The sequence below is a fragment of the Octopus sinensis genome, linkage group LG13 (assembly GCF_006345805.1).
Source record: "Octopus sinensis linkage group LG13, ASM634580v1, whole genome shotgun sequence".
In the NCBI taxonomy this organism is placed as follows: Eukaryota; Metazoa; Mollusca; class Cephalopoda; order Octopoda; family Octopodidae; genus Octopus; species Octopus sinensis.
Window position 1 is genome coordinate 21,327,522 of NC_043009.1, and position 23,863 is coordinate 21,351,384.

The window sequence follows — 23,863 nt, forward strand, 5'->3', positions numbered from 1 at the left end:
GAATTTAAAATCTCAAAACAAATGCGCAGCAAGCTTTTCGAACAAAACGCTCCCTAGGAGCCCATGGTAAAAATGGCACAAAACTGTCTCTCAATATGCGCTGACGTCAGAGTGGGTGAAGGCCGACGAAAAAATCCGTTGGAATAAACCTAGGTCAAACCACGGTCAAATCAGGTAGGGGAAGAATTACAGAAAACCCAAAGAGTGTGAATATATTTTGTATAACTAGTGTTAATGTTCAAATTGTTTTAAGACTGACAGCAATCTTATTTGGGTGTGAGGAACTACCTACATGTATGTGTGTGTATGCGCCTATGTATGTGTGACAGTATGTTAGGAAGCAGCTAGAGAGAAAATATATTGTATTGTAGGCATTGGTGGTCAAGCGGCTGATAAAATTCTGTGTCTGTGTGTTCGTCTATGACCAGCTTATATACAGATGACTTTTCAAAAAACAGGGGAGTATAATCCCTGATATTGTTTCTAAAAAAAGTAGCAGAACATACGCTAAAAGGGGAGTAATTTCCCCTTTCAAATTTAATTCAAAATTTTTTCCAAATTTCTTCCAAACAATTTTTTTCTTTTCTTATGACATCAAGGTGTTAATTATCTTAGGCTTCAATTGTATGCAAGAAATGTCAGTCGCCTCCAGTGGGGACATCTGAAAGAGTGTTGTAAAATCCCGTTCACTAGCTGCCCTCGGGCGAACAAAATGTGAAAAAGTTCAGAGTTACAGAAATTACAGATTCTTTTGCCCCTATCAAACGGTACAGCCACCGATAAAATCGACCATTCCAGTCTAAATGCTGAATTCGCATTATATATATATATATATATATATATATATATATATAATATATATATATATTTATATGTATGTATGTGTATATGCTTGTGTGTCTGTGTTTGTCAACCCAACATCACTTGACAACCGATGCTGGTGTGTTTACGTCCCCGTAACTTAGTGGTTCTACAAAAGAGAATGATAGAATAAGTACTAGGCTTACAAAGAATAAGTCCTGGGGGTCGATTTGCTCGACTACAAGGTGGTGCTCCAGCATAGCCACAGTCAAATGACTGAAACAAGTAAAAGAGTAAAAAGAGAGTATAGTTTTAATATAATTTTTAATATATCGACCGGTTTCGCTTTCGCTATTCATGATATTATGGTTTACTTATTTGAATGTGTATTTTCTTAAGAAGAAATTTTGTCTATGTTGTGTGTGATGATATTTACGAGTGAATGACTTCACAAGTAGAAAAATAAGGGGAGGTAATTGGTTATCGTTATTATTGTTATTGGTGTGGGCAAGGGAGATAACTGTTCAGCTTTCGGTAAGGGAAGGGGATTAAATATGTGTACAGACAAAAAAAATTTCGAAAAACTTGTTTAGTGAGGAGATTTATGTACAGTGATGTAATCATGAATTAAAAAGATAAAAGTTGGTTATGCGTGCATATTAAGACGTGTTCTGTATTTTTCAATGAAAAAAGTTTCTTTATTTAAACGTTCTTGTGGAAAGATTGTGTCTTTGCACTGGTAGAAGACTGTGAAATTTGGTTGATGTTATCCGCACATTTTTCTATATGTTCACTGAGAGAAATTTGCCTGTATTGTGGGAAACGGATTTGCTCTTCTCAATGTCCAATATAGTTGTGTCCGCAACCCGAGTAAGTTATTGCATAAATTTGGTTCTCAGATGCACAAGTGAAACTAGTTTTAATTGTGAACCTCTGTCCTTGTTTGAAAAGGAAATCCAAGCCTTCAAGTAAGTTGGGGCAGGTTCCACAGTTTGGACGTCCACATTTTTTAACCGTTGGTTTCGTGGTTGTTTTGTAAAGCTTCGCATTTGTTAGTAGTCTCTTTAGCGATTTGTGTTGCTTTTTGCATTTGATGAGTTTGTGCGTTTTCAGGATATCGTTCTTTTCTGGATCTCTAGAGACCGATAGAGACCGATAAAGGAAGATTTTGCACAATATTGTTGAATGCCTCACCGTTTCTGGGGTTGTGTGTTGATATAAATATTAGTGTTTTGAGATGAGGTGTGGTGTTATGTTTTGTTGTTCTCAGTGATTTTATGTCTAATTTTTTGACACGTTTAATTTCCTCGTCTATATGTGAGGGTGTCTTTCAGTATGCGTTGTTTTGAGGTCTTGAAAACGAAGGTCCCGAGTTTTTCTGTCAGACACTATTGTGCAAATCCTTTTTGCCAAATTGAAAGGAATATTTATTTTGATGTGTTTCAGGTGGCATGAGATAAAGAGTTATTATTTGATTGTTGACTTTTTTTATCATGATGTCTAAAAATGGAAGCTGTTCTTTGTTATAGTGCTTATTTACACTGTCATTATGTGTGAGATGTTTCCGTTACGGTCGTTTAGGCTCAAATACCTGGATATCGGCTCAACATGCCTTTTCGTTCCAGTAGGTCACATGACCTTGTGATTAGACGAACTTGTTTGTATTGGTCGGTTTCCAGCCGTCCAGTCGTGTTCGTTTTTCTTACGCAGGAAATTAATCACCAGCTCTGGAGCCTCCTGACCATACACAACTTGTCTCCAGCAACGATGTATCTGACACCAGTCAGTCTCCACTTTCATCTTCTCCACCTGACGCCTGCCCACATCATTGCTATATGAACATTACACGCCCAACAAACCAACGGTTGCCTCTGCACACCACCAAACAGTCCAGCCTAACCACGAAGTCTCTCGCACATCTTTGTTGTTACCAGTTGTTATCTTATTCCATTGTATTTTATAACGGAGACTAAATCGTTGCTTATCACTTCATTTTTATGTCAAGTCGTATATAATTTTCACATTTCCCTTATCATCTTCGTTATATATCTATGTGTATGCTTGTGTGTCTCTATTTGTCCACCCCACTCCATCATCGCTTGACAACCAGTGTTGGTGTGTTTACGTCCCCGTAACTTAGCAGTTCGGCAAAAGAGACCGATAAAATACGTACTTAACATTTGTTATAGTACCATTGTGAATTGAATGTTACTATTTATATCATTTAGTGTTTATTTGAAATCCAGAAGTTTGTCGATATTCTTCCAAATGATAAAATAGTCATCCAGGTATCTTTTCTAATTTTCTCTAATTTTCTCTTATGTAGAGGTAAAATGGGTAACCATATTTCTGAAGTGATACTTCATATAAGGTGAATTCAAAATAACCGATTATTAGGTTCGCAAGGACGGGGACTACTTTCGTCCCCATCGCAATTCCGCATTTCTGACGATAGTATGTGTCATCAAATAGGAAATCATTGTGCTGCAATATAAATTTTAAAGATTCAATAATAAAAATTTGATTTATGCGTTCCGGGAGTACTTCGGGGTACTTTTCCAACCAAAATGTAATTGCTTTTATTCCATAGTCATGGTGGATGTTGGTGTAAAGATTGATAACATCGAGGGTAACCAATATTGCCGCTTCATTAATTGTTTTTGGTAGATGTTCTAACATTTTGGTAGGTGTCTAAATTGTCTCTGATAAAACTTTTAATCAAACATTATATATATATACAGACAGTGAGAGAGAGAAAGAGAACGAGAGAGAGAGGGAGAGGGAGGGAGTGGTTAGGGGAGACAGTGGGCCTTTCGTTACAGCGACTGGGATATCAAATGTGTCTGAAATAAAAAATGACTTTTCCGCGTCTGTCTGTATGTGTTGATGTGAAATGGTACTCTCTTTCCCACGTGACAAAGTGGTATGAACCAGCCACTATAAAGTCAGACAGTCAGTCATTGTTGGCAATCAGTAGTTATATATAGAGTCGTACGCGTTCTCATTTGGAGTCAGTGTCAGTTACGTGATATATACGAGTTCGAGTTACCGTAAAGGTAGACGCCTCAAAGTCATTGTCTTGCGTAGTTATCAGCGATAGCTCGGTAGACGAGTCAAAGATAATAAGACGCGGAATACCGCCACAACATAATAGCGGTGACAAGAATATTACAATGCCGACAATAACATGCAAGTGGACGAGGATCCACATTATAACAGTATGTGTGTAGACACACACACACACACACACACAGAGAGGCATATGTGATAAAACAAACTTCAAAGATATGACACTCTGGTCTCTAATCAATTTCTCTCCTCTCAGCTTTTCTGCGAAGGACTGTCTGTAATGTTGCGTTTCCCATACCCCACGGCAAGTTCACTGTAGTCTTTTTATCGATTTTATATACATACATACATACATATATATGCATGCCCGCACGCACATGTGTGTGTATGTAATTGCGTGCATTTTGAGGAGAATTGAATTAAGTACGAAAAATTAGATCGAAACTACACAGATATCAATAATCTATTCGAATACTGAACTTGTAATTGTGTTTGTCTTTCTAAGGTTGGTCATTTTCCTTAATTATTCAAATGTACATTGACTTTTGATATTGTCTCCCTTTTAAATTTGGTATTGGTTCGAATGGCTACCAAGCAATTGTCCTATCTTCTCAGAAAAGCGGAGACAGATTCAATATTTCAAGAATTTGTCTTCTATAGAATTTAATGTACCTTAATTAGTCTTTCTTGTTTAAAAAATATGCCATTGGTCACGCTGAGTTATTTTTCTAAGTTCATTTTCGTTTTAAATAGTGTGTGTGTGTGTATGTATGTATGTATGTATGTATGTATGTATGTATGTATGTATGTATGTATGTATGTATGTATGTATGCATGTACGAATGTGTGTGTATGTGTATATATATATGTGTATATATGTATATGATATATATATATGTATGTATGTATGTATGTATGTATGTATGTATGTATGTATGTATGTATGTATGTATATATGCATATATACCATTGGGAGTGAAGTACTCCTAGCCTTTGTCAGGGCATCCTTCTAGGAGAAGGTAACTCAGGTAACTGGGATAACTCCGACATAAAACCTGCGGCTCAGTGGTTACCGATGATGTTGACTTGTTCTTCTTTTCGGATTATGGCTGCTGTTGCTTAGTGAATGGGATTGACTCAGTGCACAACCTTTCCTCACTTTAAAAAAAATCTTCTTGCATAGGCATTGCACGATAACAACATTGTTCATGATTGTTGATAGTGCTGTGAGTCTCAACTGAATGGCTGGCTGTAGCCTTAAAAAGCCAATAAAAGTCACATTCGATCACAGCACCAATAATAGTTAAGCTTCGTGCAATGGCCATACTCGATAACGAGGGGGCAGCCATCATATATGCATATATGTATCCATATATATTTGTATATATATATATATATATATATATATATATATATCCATATATATCCATATATATTTGTATATAGTTATACGCATATACACACACGTGCATACGCACGCACACACATGTGTGCGCGTGTGTATTTTATAAAGCGTTGACAGTCTACTCTGAATTTCACCCATCTTCAAATGTAATGATAGCACTCTTCTTCTCCACCCACCCACCCTCTCTCTCTCTCTCCATTTCATGTTAGAGAAAAAAGAAAAAAATTCTAATTCTCATAAATATGTAGAAAACTGAAGCAAAATGGATGTTTTTAACTGCTATGTTCTAATAGAAATCCAAAATGTGTCAATAGGTCATTCTACACGCTTGATTTAAGCTGGCGATTGTTGGACTTTTGAAGCCTATTTTCCTTCTTTAGATAATTTCAAATTAAATTTTTATAAGCAAGTTTATAAATTTCGGAAAAATAGAAGTTTGATTTCTTTTTCCAGTTGTTTTTACGCCTCAAGTGTAGAATTTCTAAGTTATCGTCTTTACTTCCATTTTTCCATCTCAATCAGTTTCATTTTCGAAGAGAGTATATTATCATCTTTACCTTACATACGTGTTGATATTATCAAGATGCATAAATATATCTATAAAATTAATTATTGCAGTCTAGAAATACAAAATTCACGATATTTACAAAAGCGTTCGTGAGTTTATCCTTTAACACAATGAAAACGGATAAGAAAAGGGAAGGGAAACAACTCTTTCTGGAGTTCATGTATGCGGTATAGCATCTTACTGCTTCATGGCCACCTAGCATCTTTGGATACAATTGAACGCTTGCACTGTGAATCTAAATTTATAGAAATTTGCTCCAGTAAGCGAGTCTTCAGTGATTTGCTTTTAATGAAATTAATCATTTTAACAAATTGATCTATTCGTCAAAAAATACACAGTCGGAAAAGTTTTCTGCCCAATAGAGAGAGACAGACAGACAGACAGAGCGAGAAAAAGAGAGAGAGAGAGATGGAGGGAGAGAGGGGAGAGAGAAAACGAAATTTAAATATCTATTATTAAATATTTTTCAGTGGCACGTACATTTTTCACTTTATTGACACTAAACACTAAACGAAGTTACTTTTGAGGACTGTTCACTTTCAAGTTTATAATCTCAACCGCTATGATTTCTTTTAATTAATTTCAGATTTACTGGTAATACTGACTGTTCGGAATGCTACTATGCAGGTGTGCATGCATACATATATATTTGCACACATATATGCATGTATACATATATACAAATATTTCGGACTAAATTTGACTGTTTCCATGAAAGGAAAAGTATTTAAAACAAACAAGAAATACCAAATTAGATTATGGCTGGGAGATAACAGTTTTGCTCAAAGTACCCACCCTCAACTTCCACCATGTCCTCAAGACAGCTCCGGTATCTGTTGCATGCGTCCTTTACTGTGCCTCTGGTAAGATCTTCGACATCTTCATGATCTTACAACACCAGCTCGGCTTTGGTGTTGCAGGCAGAGCTCTTGGTGTCTTTCTCAACCACGCCACACACATAATAATCCTTGGGAATTAGGACGCCACACACATAATAATCGAGGGAATTAGGACGCCAGAAATTGGAACTGCTGAAGTCGTAGAAATTCTCCGACAACCACTTCTGACTCTTTCTGAAGGTATGGCCAGGACCCGAGTTCTGCTGGCACATGTATGGCCTTCCAGCAGCAACCCACTCCAGCCAAGGTTTAGCTACTCCATATAGCCTAAGGTCCCGTTGTAAGATGTGTGGCATGACATCACCCTCACTGGGGACACACCCAACGACATTACAGTTTAGGGCAATCCACCTGTCCCGAGTGTTGTGCAACTGGTTCTAGTAGAAATTCTTTTCATCTGAGAATAACCAGATCATCCCCGGATCAGCAGGATTCCTCAGCTTGTTCAGGAACTTTTTAATCTTCATCAAGCGGTCCTCCTTAGTTTTGACTGTCAAAATTCGTCCCTTGCGTCTTTTACAAAGGTTCCTGATTCGGGGACTGCTGCACGCTGGCGACTCCAACACCCAACTTTCTCACCAAAGTGCAGTTTCCCTTGATCGGATCTTTCCTCACTTTATCCTGTAGTTTGCGGATTCATTCCGGCGTGCAGATGTAGTCGGAACACTTGCCATGTCCCTTCTTGCAGAACCGGCTCCGTAATCTCCGATGCAGCAGTCCATGTCACGTCTTAGAGCTTTCACAGTGTTCACAGAACACTGAGTAGAAGTCATGATGGCATTTTGATACCCGGATTAAATCATCAAATATTCAAATGGCTTTCAGTCCGCCATGTCAGCTAACTTTTCTCAACTACACTTTTAATCTTCAAACTCTCCGACGCCGATGGTTATTTACTAATACAGAAGCTATTCCTAAAAAAGGAGACATGAAAAAATTATTAAATTTAGCCCTGAACACTCTGAATATGCATGTGTGTGTGTGTGTGTGTGATATATAAACACACACACTTATATAAATTTACACATATGCATATAAATATGTATGTATGTATGTATGTATGTATGTATGTTATGTATGTATGTATGTATGTATGTATGTATCTATGTATGTATGTTTTGCATGCAAGTGGGTCGGCTGAAAAGTATGTATGCATGTGTAGTGATCATATAACGGTGCGCGCACGCACCGTCCATTTTCTATTTCGCGCGTGCGAGTGTTGGTGCCTTCACCAAGGCACAGCAAGTAAGGGCCCTCTCGCGCATGCGCGAACCACCGGAAGCACGACCCATTTGCCTACGTGGTAGTTAGCCAAGGCAAGGGGGTCGTAGAACGTTTGACCGCTAGCAGCAGCAGCCAGGAACTTGGGACAGCAGCGACCGAAGGCGACAGACGTCTATTTTCTCGCTGTCCAGCTCTGATAGCAGTCGGCCGAAGGTTTTCACCAAATTGTTGCCGACCACATTCATCTTCCCTGTTCCGGACGCCATCTTTAACCCGTTCTGTTTTAGCGGCTGAGCATTGTAAATATTACAATCGATTAACTTTCAGCCTTGCGCGCCCAGAACCAAGGACATCAGATAACCACTTATTGTTACTGTTACCACATTAGAGAATAAAGTAGTATATATATTATTTACGTCTGCGTCTTGTTGTTTCTGACTGGTAGAATTCTGGATTATTAAAGCAACGAATAGTGATTGCCTCTTGTACCCCGAAAGTACAAGAGAAGATATTCACACTAAGTTCTTTACAGTGGTGACCCCCCGACGTGATTCTGGTCTAAAACCAGAGATCACTTAACAACAAAGAAATCCAGTTTTTCTGCGAAGTCGGAACACGATTAACTCTACGCATTCATCTTTCGATGATTTGTTTCCGTCCACTCGGACCGTTATAGAAGGAGCCCTTTTTCTTATTCTTCAACAATGATGACGGACGCCATCAATTCATCGATGCTTTTTCTCTGCCTTCGTCATCATCATCGTCGTCTTTCTACTTCACGTCGTCGTTATCTTCGTCGCCATCATCACTAAGAACAATGTTGTCTCAAGTCCATTACAGTCGCCTTCCACCACCACCGTCGCCTTTCAACACCGTCGACCAAGATGTACATAGCAACTCGCGGAACTTTAGCGTGCACGCTGTATGTGCATATGCACACCAAGGATTAACAGCACCGTCTATCTACGAGATTCTTCTGTTCCAGTTAACCTGTCACAGCATTGAAGCCACAACCGTTACACGATATGTGTCCAATCGGCATCTGCATTTGTGATCTCAACATTCTGTTACAGAACGAACTGCTATTGTGCATCAGGCTATTACAGACTGGTAAATTAACTCTAGTCTGGAATGGCCTTGAGAGACATTTTTTTCTATGCGCTGTATTTTTATTTTTGCTCGCATTCACCTTGGATGTATTTTTGTCGCACACACGTACACACACATAAATGCTATCTCTCACATACATACGTCACACATGCTTTTCTCGCTTGTTTTTTTCCATGCTAAATTTGCCTTTTGTGGACACCCCTCATTTCTATAGACCCTAGCGGTCACGTATACATAGAGAGGGTTGTTTGTCCATTATAACGCGCCGGCATGCCATACCTTTGTTCCTGTACGAACGAGGCATATAGTCGCTTAACCACTGGCATATTCATTGCTGTTTTTCGGTCTGGCAAGCTCTATTGCATTTCATGCGCCCTTTGCTTCGCACGTGTATTGCCTTGTTTTTTGCAACACGTTTGCGTTGGCTTAGTTTTTTTTCCCGACTCATAGGACGTCGGATGTTCACATGCGCTGCGCCATGTTTAGGCGTAATTATTTTTCCCTGTTAGACCACTGTTGGTCACGTAATTAACAGAAAATTATCTGTGTCGCGCATCACACCAGCATGTTTGCACTTTTGCCTTTTGTGTTACTAGCGAGCTTCTGTCAATTCCATTTCCTCTCCTGCAGCAATTGATTTAACTGCTATTTTGCAGGATCAACCACCATTAGAGAAGTTGGATTTAATTTCGCCTAGGTTCATTGACTGTGAGTTTTGCTTTCCCTCCGCTCCTTACAGCGGAAGGCTTTATACTTTGTGACGTATACACTTTCATGCATGCACTCTTGATTTTTGCTCATTGAGTATTTTTTCTCTTTTTCCTTTAGTAAATTTCTTGTGCATGTTATAAATTTTGCCATTTTATTATATTGTGTGCTATTTGGTTATCTGGTGTCCACCTTGAGTTTTGCAGTCACTACAATAAGTTTCCTTCGTGCGTACGCACTGGAGGGGAGCCTTGTAGTGATCCTATAACGGTGCGCGCGCGCGCACCGTCCATTTTCTATTTCGCGCGTGCGAGTGTTGGTGCCTTTACCAAGGCACAGCAAGGAAGGGCCCTCTCGCGCATGCGCGAACCACCGGAAGCACGACCCTTTTGCCTACGTGGTAGTTAGCCAAGGCAAGGGGGTCGTAGAACGTTTGACCGCTAGCAGCAGCAGCCAGGAACTTGGGACAGCAGCGATCGAAGGCGACGGACGTCTATTTTCTCGCTGTCCAACTCTGATAGCAGTCGGCCGAAGGTTTTCACCAAATTGTTGCCGACCACATTCATCTTCCCTGTTCCGGACGCCATCTTTAACCCGTTCTGTTTTAGCGGCTGAGCATTGTAAATATTACAATCGATTAACTTTCAGCCTTGCGCGCCCAGAACCAAGGACATCAGATAACCACTTATTGTTACTGTTACCACATTAGAGAATAAAGTAGTATATATATTATTTACGTCTGCGTCTTGTTGTTTCTGACTGGTAGAATTCTGGATTATTAAAGCAACGAATAGTGATTGCCTCTTGTACCCCGAAAGTACAAGAGAAGATATTCACACTAAGTCTCGTTACACATGTATGCATGCAAGTGGGTCGGCTGAAAAGTTCATAGGATATGATCAAGACAGTCTCATGGAATATGTCGAAATGTGATTTATTTTTCAACATAGTCCCTCTTGCGGCCTACCCACTTCTTCCATTGGTGTTGCAGTGCTTGGATTCCATTGCTGAATAAACTTTAATCTATCGGTAAAAAAAAAGTCATCAACAGCAGATATGACGTTATCATCACTGCGAGACTGGTTCTCGACCAGGTGTCTTTTCTTGTTCCGTAACAGTTGATAGTCAGATGAGGCCAAATCAGGAGAATAGGGACAGTAATCAGCCACTTCAAAGACACAGTCACGCACAGCAGCCATTGAAACCAAGGACTTGTGTACTGGAGCATTGCTCTGATAAAACAGGACCCTTTTCGTTAGTTTTCCTGTGCGTTTCGTCTTGTTAGCTCTTCATAACTGCCTCGGCAAGTACTCTTCACTGATAGTGCAGCCCTTTTAAAAATAGTAAATTAACACAATGCCTTTTGCATCTCAAAAAAAGTGAGGCCATCACTTTCCCTCCAAATAAGTCGACCTTGGCCTTCTTTGGAGCAGGTGAGATGGTACTTCCACTGCATGGATTGTCACTTTGTCTCTGGCTCAAAGTTTGAAGCCAGCATTCATCCTGGATTTGGAAACGTTCAAGGAAATCAACTGGATCTGCCTCAAACAATGTCAGATTTTCCCTGGTACCTACTGAACAGACACCTTCGTTATGCCAAGTTCAATCGCTTGTCATTCATTAGCATGTGATGAACATGATCAATGTTTTCCTCGGTATTGGCAATTGCAGGACGTCAAAACCTTGGGCCATCTCCAAGACTCTTCCTTCCCCTCCTAAATTCAGTGGCCCACTTTTGCACTGTTGATAAAGTTGAAGCGTCATCACCTAGTGTAGGAATGAATGCTGTTGGGGGCTAAATCCTTTTCTGCAGATATTTGATAATACCACAATGCCAAATTTTGTTCATTTTCAAGAAATGTCGCTATTAGTTACTTTTAGAGTTTTCTTTGAAGAGTCGGATGTCAGTTCGCTGGAAAGAAACAATGTAGTCATTTATAGGACGAGTTGAAATTAATGCATGCATATATTCATAGTTCAAGCATCACTAATTCGTATACAGATTATGAATTTTTCAGTCCACACACATACGCGCGCGCGCACATGCGCACACACGTACACACACACACACACACACACACACACACACACACACACACACACACACTCTCACATACACACACACACACACACACACACACACACACATACACACACACACACACACAAATACATGCACGCCTATATTTATAAATACGGGCGTGCATGAGCGTTCTCGCCTAAGATAATTAATTGATCTTGGGTAAACACAATTTCTTGCAAAATTCAAGGGAGATAATAATCAAGATATTCATAAGTTATCTCTGATTTATTTCGAAATCTCGTTCAGTCTCGTGTAACTCGTGCAGACCATCCAAAATTAAGACCGGTATTAACATTTCCAAGTTGAACGCTTGAACGATTGTGAAGATCTCTTCACATGAAACATTGATGGTTTCTGATTCGTAAAGAAGAATGGCCTTGACATTGGAATTGAAAATGCGGACTTATGTGTTGAGGTATATAACTTTAAGGTTGGAACCGGCCGAAGAATGTTGAAAGCATGCCAGACCTCCCCGATCCTGAGCCTCACATCCCCCAATGTCATACCCGTCTTTGATACGATGCTAGATACACAAACTTTACGGTTTCCGGTGGGCTTCACTTCCATTTCAAATCGGTTTCTGGTGACAGGTGTTCAAACTCAAAAATTCCATCTTGTTCTGGTTCACTCAGAGTTCCATTTTCATCGCCTTTTCAATTAACTTCGTGACTTTGGACTGCATCTCCTGGTGGTCATGTAATAGCAGCCCTAGGTCTTCTGCATAACAGAGATCTTCCAGTTGTTTCACGGCTATCCATCTGATCCCAGTGTCACTTCTTGGTATTACCTCATTCATGATCCAGTCGATTACTAGCAAAAACATCATTGGTGACAGTTGGCAACTTTGCCTTACACCAGTTTGAACTGTGAAAGGTTCTATTAGTTTGTCGTTATGGATGACCAGTAAGGCGAAGTTCAATCTAAGTTGGTGCCATCTTCCGCACATCGTTGCATGTAAGTGGCCTTTGCAATGAATTGTCCTAATTTGCTCACTGTCCTTGTTGAGACAGTTGTACTGCTTTTGTGTGTTTCATTTTGTCTCCCTCTTTCTTTACTTCTTTGATTATCAAGTTTGACGGTCGTTACCTGTAGTCTTGCATTTTGCTTTACCTAGCCCTTGTCTCCTTGTCTGAGTAAATCCAATAACTTCCTTTTAGGTAAGCATTTTTTAAACATCAGCTGTGGCGTCTAGGACTTTCCGGTGAAGCCGGGTGGATTACTGGTTTCGGTATTCAGCTCACAGTCATAAAGTCGTCAGTTCGATTCCTGGCCGAGCATTGTGTGCTTGAGCAAGACATTTTATTTCACGTTGCTCCAGTCCACTCAGCTGGCAAAAATGAGTTGTACCCTGTTGTAATCCAACGTCGGACTGTTATAAAGTCCACTGCGGTATAGCAGTATAGTTAGTTAGATAGGTAAGTCACAACTACCTATGAGCCCCTTTTTCTTGTCTGAATCACTAAGTGCAAGCATATCATTATCCATCCATACACACGTTTCCCCCCACAATATTTCGATTCTCTCTGAGACACTGTCTCGCAAACCGGAACACCCTAAGTCTCTGAGCTCCACGCTGCAGGACATTGGCAAACCTCTTCCTGTCTGCTTCTGCTATGGCTAGGTAAATCTAGCTTCCTTTTAGCTTTCTGATATGATTTTTTGCTACTCGCTCTTTTCCATTCATTTCAGACCCGTCTCTTTTCTTTTATGCCCCCTGTAAACGTCATTGCTCCACCACCGTGTCACCCTTGGTCTAGCAGAGGTTTTGCTCCAGCCACAGTCTTGTTCTGTTACCTTCTGTAGATTGTCCCTTAGTAACTCCCAGTTGTCCATTACATCTTCTGTCTCTATATCTTCCTCCTCCTCGTCCGAGGCTTAATTAAGAACATCTCTAAACCTTTGCCCATTTGAAGGATCCTTGAGCTTCCACAACCTCCTTTTCCATACCGGCTTGCGTCTCCGAACCCTTCTGGCCCTAAGTCTGAAGTCACTAACTACTAGCCTATGTCGTGTTGCATATTATTCCACCCGGAAAGATTTTGCATTTACTAGCATACACCGGTCCCATGTGCCCACCAGATTGATAAGTAATCAGATAGTTGACAGCCCTTGGCAACGAACAGTCACCAAAGAGCCGAGTAACCACACGCACGGGCACAGCAGTTAAAACACCTTCCCGGTTTCAATAACAGTCAACAGTTCTGGTGGCGGGGAGCTATACGTAGGTCACTGCCCAAGGACTTATGACGGACGAACTGTAGACAGGAATTTCGTTGCTGGCTAGCTAGAGAGCTGGTCTGCAATGAAGCAGACTTCCGGTTAGGCGGGACTTCTTCGAAGCACTAGTTGACCGACGGCTCTCGCCCTCATGTATTTAACTAAAAGTAACTGAATAAATCTTTCACCAGCGCACTCTGGTTTTCCATTGATTGTTTGTGTAGCTTAAACTAAAGCTATACTCTGACATATTCGGTTTAGTTCTTTCATCTCAAGTATTATAGTCTTCGGGTGCCTATCGTATGAAATAGCATTCTTGGAATTCTGAACTTAGCTCTTCGTTAAATCTACGGGGCTAGATTGTTCTCATTCTGTTGTTCATACTAAGAATATTCTCGTATTAGTTATTCTCCTACTTGTGATGTCGCTTAATTTACTGATATTTATACGTGTCAGTCTCATTTATACAAGCCGTTCCCATGGATTAATGGGATAGAGAATATAAGCGTTAAAAGTCAAGTGTTGTAGTTTACTTGATAGGTATGAATTCAATCGCCGAAAACTCCGGGGGGGATCTTTTCCTTTTGAACGGCACTATGTAACATAATTTCTAGGTAACTAAAAAGTTTTAAACTTCGTATACTGGTAGAATGTGTTTATAAAACATCATTTTCTCTTGGCTTTATTGAGAAAATTCTATAGTTTGTAAGATATTTCGTCTGAAATTTCTTGCATTTCGGCAATTTTAACCAATCAGTTACCTCCATTGACGTAAATAACATTCTGTGCATAATGAATATGTCCCTCCTTTAAGAAACAGATTGGGTTTATTTACATTTGTGAAGAAAAAAGATACTCTTCCTCCACCCCTAACCCTAACCCTAAATCTAAAATAGATTGAAATGCAATAGATCGATACTAGGGCCATAATTATGGGTGACATTTTCATTTGACACCGCTAGAAAAAAATCCCATTTTCCGTAGCGGTGTCGTATGAAATTGTCACCCATAATTATAACCCTAGTATCGATCTATTGCATTTCAATCTATTTTAGATTTAGGGTGAGAGTTAGGGTTAGGGTTAGAGTTAGGGTTAGGATTAGGGTTAGGGGTGGGGGAAGGGTATCTTTTTTCTTCACAAATGTAAATAAACCCAATCTGTTTCTTAAAGGAGGGACATATTCATTATGCACAGAATGTTATTTACGTCAATGGAGGTAATTGATTGGTTAAAATTGCCGAAATGCAAGAAATTTCAGACGAAATATCTTACAAACTATAGAATTTTCTCAATAAAGCCAAGAGAAAATGATGTTTTTGTGGGATGAAGTCAGCAGCTGGGTGTGTTGACCGGAAGCTGGGGCAACCGGAAGGGGGGAAGCCGTCAGGCGTGCGCAGGGAGCGGTCAATTGGGCTTTTCCAACGTGGGTCGTGCAGGTGACAAGACGTGTGAGGACGTCGCTAAGGTTTTAGGCTAGCAGCTGCTATTGTTAGTGTTCGGGTTGGGGCTGTGTCGAAGGACTAGTTACCACTGAAGGGTCTCCGTCACTAGGAAGAGAAGGTAGGTGCCTCTATATTCAAATCGCGCACACACAACAGTTTTATAAACACATTCTACCAGTATACGAAGTTAAAAACTGGCGAGTCTTATGGCGCTGTTTTTAGAAGGGAGCGCCTTAACGCTATACCTAGAGATGGATGAAGAGGAACGGCTCAGCGAGGAGAACATAGAGCGACGCTTGCGGGATGCCTACACGGAATGCGAGTACACAGCTTTTGCTAAGCTAGGTGCAATCAGGTGGACGGGAGGCCAAGTGGATGACTATGCATCAGAAGTTAGAAGGTTAGCGACTCTGGCTGGGTTTGCTGGAGAAGGGCTGGAGAGAGCAGCCCGGCTGGCGTTTGTGAATGGGTTCCCCGACAATGTAGGGATTCACCTACAACGACTGCCCGGGATTAAAAAGATGCCGCTGAGCGAACTTGTGGGTCAGGCTCGCGTGTTGACGAGACACTCTGGGCGGAAGGCGATAGCGATGGCGGTGACGGAGGCGCGTAAAGACGGACGACGTCCCGAGAAAGAGGTACGAAGCTTACCATGCGACGAGAGCGGCCGTTCTCAGGACGGTGTTTTAGATGCCAGGGACCGCACATGGCGCGGGACTGTACGCAGCCGGGGCCCGTTTGCTATCGATGCAAGCAGACAGAGCACATTGCCCGTGATTGCGACCAGGGAAACGACCGCGTGGAAGTTGCTTTCATCTCGAACTTTCCCCGCAAACGAGTAGAGGCGCTATTGGAGACGCTGCCATTGATTGACGTGGAGGCCGAGGGGGAGACGTTCAAGGCCCTTGTGGATACGGGCTGTACGACCACCCTGGTGACTTCGAGGGTGACGAAGAAATGGAACGGGGTGTGTAGTGTCCGGGCGGTCGACGGCAGCGAAATCCGTTGCAGAGGCAGCAGCAAGGTAGAGATAGTGGTGCGCGGCGCGACGCTAAGGCTGCAGACAATTGTGGCCGAACGCGTGATAGATGGAGTTGATGTGGTGATGGGGATGGACGCCATCAACTGCCTCGGTGGCGTCAGTGTTGTGGGAAATGAGGTCACGTTCGGAAGCGTGGGGGCGTCGTGCACTGCGAGTCAGGATCGCCAGAGAGAGCAGAGCCCCGCGAGGGACTGCGCCGCTTACACCATCGAGGACAAAGACTTTCAGGCGGCGTTCGATGGTCAGCGGTGGACGACAGAGTGGCGATGGAAGGACGAGCCCCCGACGCTGGAAAACAGGGTGAGCTGTTACCAGCATACCCTGAAAGGCCACGCCAGGGTCGAGTTTGAAGACGAGGTGGAGAGGTGGATCGAGGAAGGGGTCCTTGTCCCTTGGAAGGAGGAGGTAGTGGGCGGAGTGCTAACCCTGATGGCGGTGGTGCAGCCTACGAAGGGAAAAGTCAGACCGGTGCTGGACTTCAGGGAGCTAAACCAGCATATATCGTGTCACACGGGAGGTGAGGCGACAGACGTTTGTGGCGAGGCATTACGTAAGTGGAGACAGTCGACCGAGGCAGCGACGATTGTCGACTTGAGATCGGCATACTTGCAGCTCCATGTGAGCGACAAACTGTGGCGATATCAGCTGGTGCGGTACAAGGGCCGGACGTACTGTCTAACCAGGCTGGGTTTCGGGCTGAATTCCGCTCCGAAGATCATGGCGGCAGTGCTTAGGACGAAATGCAGGACTGTCTGGTGTGATGCTAGCTGTATAGCGATAGGGGTGGTGTTGGCAATCGAAGGCGCTGCGGTGGAGGACGCGGCCTGGCTTCGGAAAGCAGATGATTTCAACCACATCAATGTCGCCGAATTAGACGCGCTGCTGAAAGGGGTGAACTTGGCCTTGAAATGGGGGCTGTGCACGATTGAAATGCGGACGGATTCGGCCACTGTGCTTGGCTGGGTAGGATCGGTGATCACCGGTGACAGGAGAGTGCGGACGAAAGGTGCTGCGGAGATGTTAGTGAAGCGCCGTCTAGGAGTTCTAGGTGAATTGATCGCCGAGTTCGGACTGAAGCTGAACGTGGTTTTTGTGCCTTCGGAGAAAAGCAGGGCGGACGTACTGACCAGGGTGAAAAGAGCGTGGTTGGAAGAACCGGAGGAGGCCCGGAAAGGGATAGCTGCGGCGTGTCGGTTGGATGACTCTGAACTGAAGAAACTGCATGCTATGCATCACCTGGGTGTGGACAGGACCCTGTATCTGGCGAAAAAAATTGATGCTGACGTCACTAGGAGAAGCGTCCGGAAGGTGGTCGGGAGCTGCGACAGGTGTCAGTCCATCGACCCTGCTCCGTGTGGGCATGAACAGGGAAGCCTTTCCGTGGAGCAGAACTGGAAAAGGCTAGCTGTGGATGTGACACACTACCGTCAGCGAATGTATCTCTCCATGGTCGACTGCCGGCTGGCCATTTGGAGGGAGTTGAGATCGGGCATTGCTGACGAGATCGCGCAGATCCTGAACGGGATATTTTTAGAGAGAGGTCCCGTGGAAGAACTACTGATGGACAACGGGGCGGCGTTTCGTTCGGAAGCATTGAGGGTTATGCTTGATCGGTGGAATGTGCGATGCTTGTTCAGAGCAGCGTATAGGCCGAGCGGTAACGGGATCGTGGAGAGGCACCATCGGACAGTCAAGGCCATAGCGGAAAGAGGGCACATTTCGCCGCTTGAAGCAGTTTTTTGGTACAACTTGTCTCCCCGATCCGGACAAGCTGAGGAATCTGTGCCGCAGAGAGCTGTGTTCAAATATGAATGGAGGCACCCGAGCAAAGCGCCGGAGGGTCACGAGGAAGAGAAGGGACCCGTTCGCGTGAAAATAGGGGAGGAAGTCTGGGTCAAGCCAACAAAGGCGCGCTGTACATCTCAATGGAGCAAAGGAACGGTGACGGCGGTCAATTCCAGAAACAACGTATCCGTAGATGGAACACCACGACACGTCTTGGACCTTCGCAGGATTGTCGCTTCGACGGACGATGATTCTGGAGAGGGGAGAACGAGGAGCCCAGCTTGAGAAGATCTCGACGAGAGAGGCGCTCTCCCGGTTGGATGGTGGACTACGACATGGAGCGGAGAGATTGTGATCTTTGAGATCAGGGTGGCGTGTGGGATGACGTCAGCAGCTGGGTGCGTTGACCGGAAGCTGGGGCAACCTGAAGGGGGGAAGCCGTCAGGCGTGCGCAGGGAGCGGTCAATTGGGCTTTTCCAACGTGGGTCGTGCAGGTGACAAGACGTGTGAGGACGTCGCTAAGGTTTTAGGCTAGCAGCTGCTATTGTTAGTGTTCGGGTTGGGGCTGTGTCGAAGGACTAGTTACCACTGAAGGGTCTCCGTCACTAGGAAGAGAAGGTAGGTGCCTCTATATTCAAATCGCGCACACACAACAGTTTTATAAACACATTCTACCAGTATACGAAGTTTAAAACTTTTTAGTTACCTAGAAATTATGTTACAAAGTGCCGTTCAAAAGGAAACGATCCCTCCTGGGACCCTAGAAACATCACTGACCCACTAGCGTAGCTAGAGTGTGTTTCGCCCGGGGCGGACGATCCGTTTGCCGCCTCCGGGCCCCAACACATATTGCCTACAGCAGACCCAAAAGTGCCGCCCCTACCGCCCTAGCTACACTTGTATACTGACCATGCATTCTTTAGCATCTGCGAGTTGTATCTCAGCACTATATACGCTTACACACGACGATCATCTTGCAGTAGAAAACATTTTCCGTAAGTGCCGCGCCGCAAGAGTGTTTATGAATTTTTTAACAAACACAACAATACTTATGACAAGTATTTTATTCTCTCCAACTCAGAAGATGAATGACAAAAGTTAACCTTGTAGGATTTAAACTCAAAAAAGCATTAAGAGACGTATGAAAACGACACAGTGCATTATATTCCATGTTTTAACAATAAAGATTCAAAATTAGAAAATGGAAATAAATGTAAAAAGAAAATAAAATCTGAATCACCGTTTCTGTCGGTGTCTGAAGGGTTCTTCCCCTTCTGATTATGTTAGCACTGGAGACTAAAGTGGATAATATTTATTGTTTAATACGTTACAGAGAATATAAAATTAGTAATGGAACACTTAGAAAAGCTATGCGAAGTTTGTGCTACAAAGTAAGTGAAATGATAATCCTTTTCATATTTACTGAAAAAAATTTTCAGCGTAATGTGTGTTAGATGCAATGTGTGTTTTCCTTTGTCCAGAGTTGGACCAGGACTTTCGAAACATTCTGCTTTGGTTAAAATTTGCACGACATACAGATGATATACAAACAATTGAATCACACAAATAGAGAATTAAAAGAATCTGGTTACTCGAGATTATGTTTCAGTCGCAATTTCGAATTTCTTTGGCGAGACAAGTTGAAGCGAATTTGCCAGGAATTCGTATCTTTTCCAGATTTTTGATGGCTCTTATACATCATTATGTCTTATAATTAATGTGTTTTTTTTTCTTAAAATGAAAGAAAATTTTGTAGCCGTCGTTTCGCTATTTCTCGTAACTCTTGATCTTATACATTTCACATTTCCTTGAAAATATGTATGATCTATGACATGTATGTGATGTCTTTTTGTTTGTTTTAGGGAAAATATGTAATCGTATAAAATTTATATTTAAGTAAGTATTGTTTGATGCAATATAGTAGTAACTCTACCTGGTTGTTCTCGTATCGGCGACAAAACAACACATGTAACTGAAGACCATCTGAAGTACCGTGTATATTCGATGAAACAGATCAGTTAAAGAATTGTTCTCCAGAATCCACAAAAAGATGAAAAATAAAATCGATCTCAATAGGATATTAGAATGCACATATGTGGTGAAAAGCTGCAGGGAATCCATTCTATTCAATGGTTTAACAAATATGCTAATTCACCCTAGTATGAAGGATTAGCACCGCTTTACACATACCCACCTGGCTTGGTTTCATTATTTATGCTTTTATGTATGTTCACTAGAAGGGAAAAAACCCAGTTCAAAATAAAAAAAAAAAGAATGTCTAGCTCAAAATTAAACTTGTGTTGTGAGATGAGTTCTGATGTGTAGCTCCAAGTCAGCCCTGATTGAACTGATCCTATGATGAAAGACATTCCAACTATGACCAACCTTTCTTTTTTAAGGGTATCCAAAGTTATATTATTTTAATATGCATCTACCTTTTTATAAAAATGGTTGGTCTGATTTCAGAGATTTGGGTACTAACTAGAGACTCCCTTGACTTGCAACCTGTCTTGGGTTGCAAGTCAAGGGAGGGTGTCCAGGACCCTTGTCTTCATCCTCTTCCTCAGCTTGGAGAACAACCAAAAGTGATGGGCAGCAAGGTCTGGATTGTAGGGAGGATGAGGGATAGTTTTGATGCCCATCTCTATCAAGTATATGCAGGCGTATGGATATGGATACAGAAAAACACACTTATATATGGAGGGAAATGAATAAAATATAGCAGAAAGGGGTTTATAGGGAAAACAAGGGGGGGGGGTCTAATAGGTATTTAATTTGTCAATTGAATTTGTAGGCTAAGTGAAATTTGATTTGATATTAGTAATACTAGATGGTAGGAAGACCTGTGGACAGATTAACCAAAGATAATGGAGAAAAAAATAAGAATACGGTTGTTGATAGTCTATAAATTACTTATGTTTAAGTTTGTTGTACATGGGTTTGATATAAATAAAAATAGAGATAGATGTTATGTTAATAGCACTAAATAATAAGAAACTAGGATGAGAATATATCAAGGTTCCTGTTAAGAAATTAGTTACAATAAGAAAGTTAGAGAAGGGAAAATACAAACAATAATAAGAATATGGTGATAAGTTTATATATTTTGTGAAAGAATGTCGGTATGAACTGGTTTTTAGATATATAAAAATACGGATGTTAAGGTGTGTTACATACGCAACTAATTAATATTTTCATTAGGCAATTGTTTTATCAAAAGGTGTTGGGTCCAGAAATAAAAAAACCGATACAGGTTGTGAACTTTGAATGGCTAATGTAGTGAATATAAATAATGTCTTAGAGTACATTAAAGAACAAAAAGGGATTGATTGCTTCATGTGTGCACCGTATAGAAAAGTTTGGATCGAAATTTCTAAAGGTATGTATATAATTATTTAGGATGTCAAAAAAGATGAACCATATGACACATGCATCAGGCTTCGTGAAGAAAATAAGGTTTTTATCTATAAATTTAGGATAAAATAAATAAAAAAAGATGAATGAAGTATTGGACTATTGAAACAAAATATGATGGAGGATGGATGTAAGTTATTTTAAAAAAGTAGCCGATTTGTCAACCGTTAATCAATTTGGGTATGTACATAGATATTTAAAATGCAGCTGTGAGATTAAAGAAATATATGGAATATATATGGGTATTTCCATGTGGATTCACAAATTTCACATATAGATATGGAGGCATGTAAGCAGGCATGGATAAGTATATATACATAGATATATACACACACACACTGACTGAGCCTTCACTGCAGTCAAAGAGAGAGACAGACAGACAGAAAAAAGGAAAAAGTCCCATGTATTTGAGAACTATAGAAATATTCTAAAAAATCCTTTCATTTAATTTTTCCGCAAATTGTTTTTCATGCTTTACTTGCAAAAGTTGCAAAAGTCACAAAGACTGAAACCAGTACTAAAATATTCTTCATGATAAAATTATATTAGCATTTTCTACCTTATTTTCCTTATACATACATATATACACACACACATATACACATGGGTATGCCCTGTGTTAAGGTGTGTATTTGATATATATACATAGGCGCAAGAGTGGCTGTGTGGTAAGTAGCTTGCTTACCAACCACATGGTTCCAGGTTCAGTCCCACTGTGTGGTACCTTGGGCAAGTGTCTTCTACTATAGCTTTGGGCTGACCAAAGCCTTGTGAGTTGATTTGGTGGATGGAAACCGAAAGAAGCCTGCTGTATATATATATATGTATGTGTGTATATATGTTTGTGTGTCTGTGTTTTTCCCGTAACATCGCTTGACAACCGGTGCTGCTGTGTTTACGTACCTTAAGTTAGCAGTTCAGCAAAAGAGACCGATAGAATAAGTCCTGGGGTCAATTTGCTCGACTAAAGGAGGTGCTCCAGCATGGCCGCAGTCAAATGACTAAAACAAGTAAAAGAAAAGAATAAAAGAATATATATTTTTTATAAGGTAGAAGGAGGAAATATAATCTAGTTGATTATAGGGAGGGAAAATAAGGAAAAGATATCTGAAAGGGTTTAAGGGAACAAAAATTTATGTTCTATATAGGGAGAGTATTTAGCTAAGTTGAGTAAAAAAATAGTTGAAAGTTAAAATTGTATAGAGATGTGTATAAAATATTTATATTATAACATAATATACTATGAATATAACATAATATACAGTGAATTGGATGTTTTATACACTCCTTTGAAGGAATTTTTGTTCAAATAGGTATCTAATTGAAAGCTAAGTTCAATAATAGTAAAAAAGCAGTTGAAAGTTAAAATTGTATAGAGGTGTGTATAAAATATTTATATTTATATTAAGTAACAAACTAAGGAAAGGAATTTCTTCAAAGGAGTGTGTAAAACATCCAATTCACTGTATATTATGTTATAATATATATAAATTATTAGATTGTCAATTGAAAGGGAGAATTTTCAGCTAAGTTCAATAATAGATAAGCCCAGTATATGTGTCATATGGTTCATCTTTTGGCACTACTTAAATGCAGAGGTCCTGATGCATCTATGTAACAAAATGAAGGGGCGGTAATCTAGTTTTACTAAAACTACTGTCAATAATGTAAGGGACCCCACAATATTATCTGTTTTTACTCCAATCTTTCTCCCCACAATATCGCTGCTTTATATATATGTATATATATATATATATATATATATATATATATATATACATATATATAGGAGCACTCTGTCGGTTAGGACGACGAAGGTCCCAGCTGATACGATCAACGGAAAAGCCTGCTCGTGAAATTAACGTGCAAGTAGCTGAGCACTCCACAGACACATGTACCCATAACGTAGTTCTCGGGGTAAATTCAGCGTGACACAGAGTGTGACAAGGCTGGCCCCTTTGAAATACAGGTACTACTCATTTTTGCCAGCTGAGTGGACAGGAGCAACGTGAAATAAAGTGTCTTGCTCAAGGACTCAACACATCACTGGGAATTGAACTCATGACCTTACGATCATGAGTCGAATGCCCTAACC

At 41.1% G+C, this 23,863-nt stretch overlaps 1 protein-coding gene across 6 annotated transcripts in view; it reads left to right on the forward strand.

Annotated features, from left to right (window-relative positions):
• Positions 1 to 19,330: 19,330 nt before the first annotated feature.
• Positions 19,331 to 23,863, forward strand: part of LOC115218414 (DDB1- and CUL4-associated factor 17) — a 107,688-nt gene continuing 103,155 nt past the window's right edge. For 5 of the 6 annotated variants that reach the window (XM_029788210.2, XM_036508207.1, XM_029788213.2 and 2 more), the window contains exon 1: positions 19,331 to 19,745. In XM_029788210.2, the coding sequence (XP_029644070.1) occupies positions 19,635 to 19,745 (111 nt within the window). In that variant the 5' untranslated portion in view covers positions 19,331 to 19,634. The remainder of the gene's footprint in view (positions 19,746 to 23,863) is intronic. The other variant, XM_036508205.1, reaches the window with a different exon arrangement.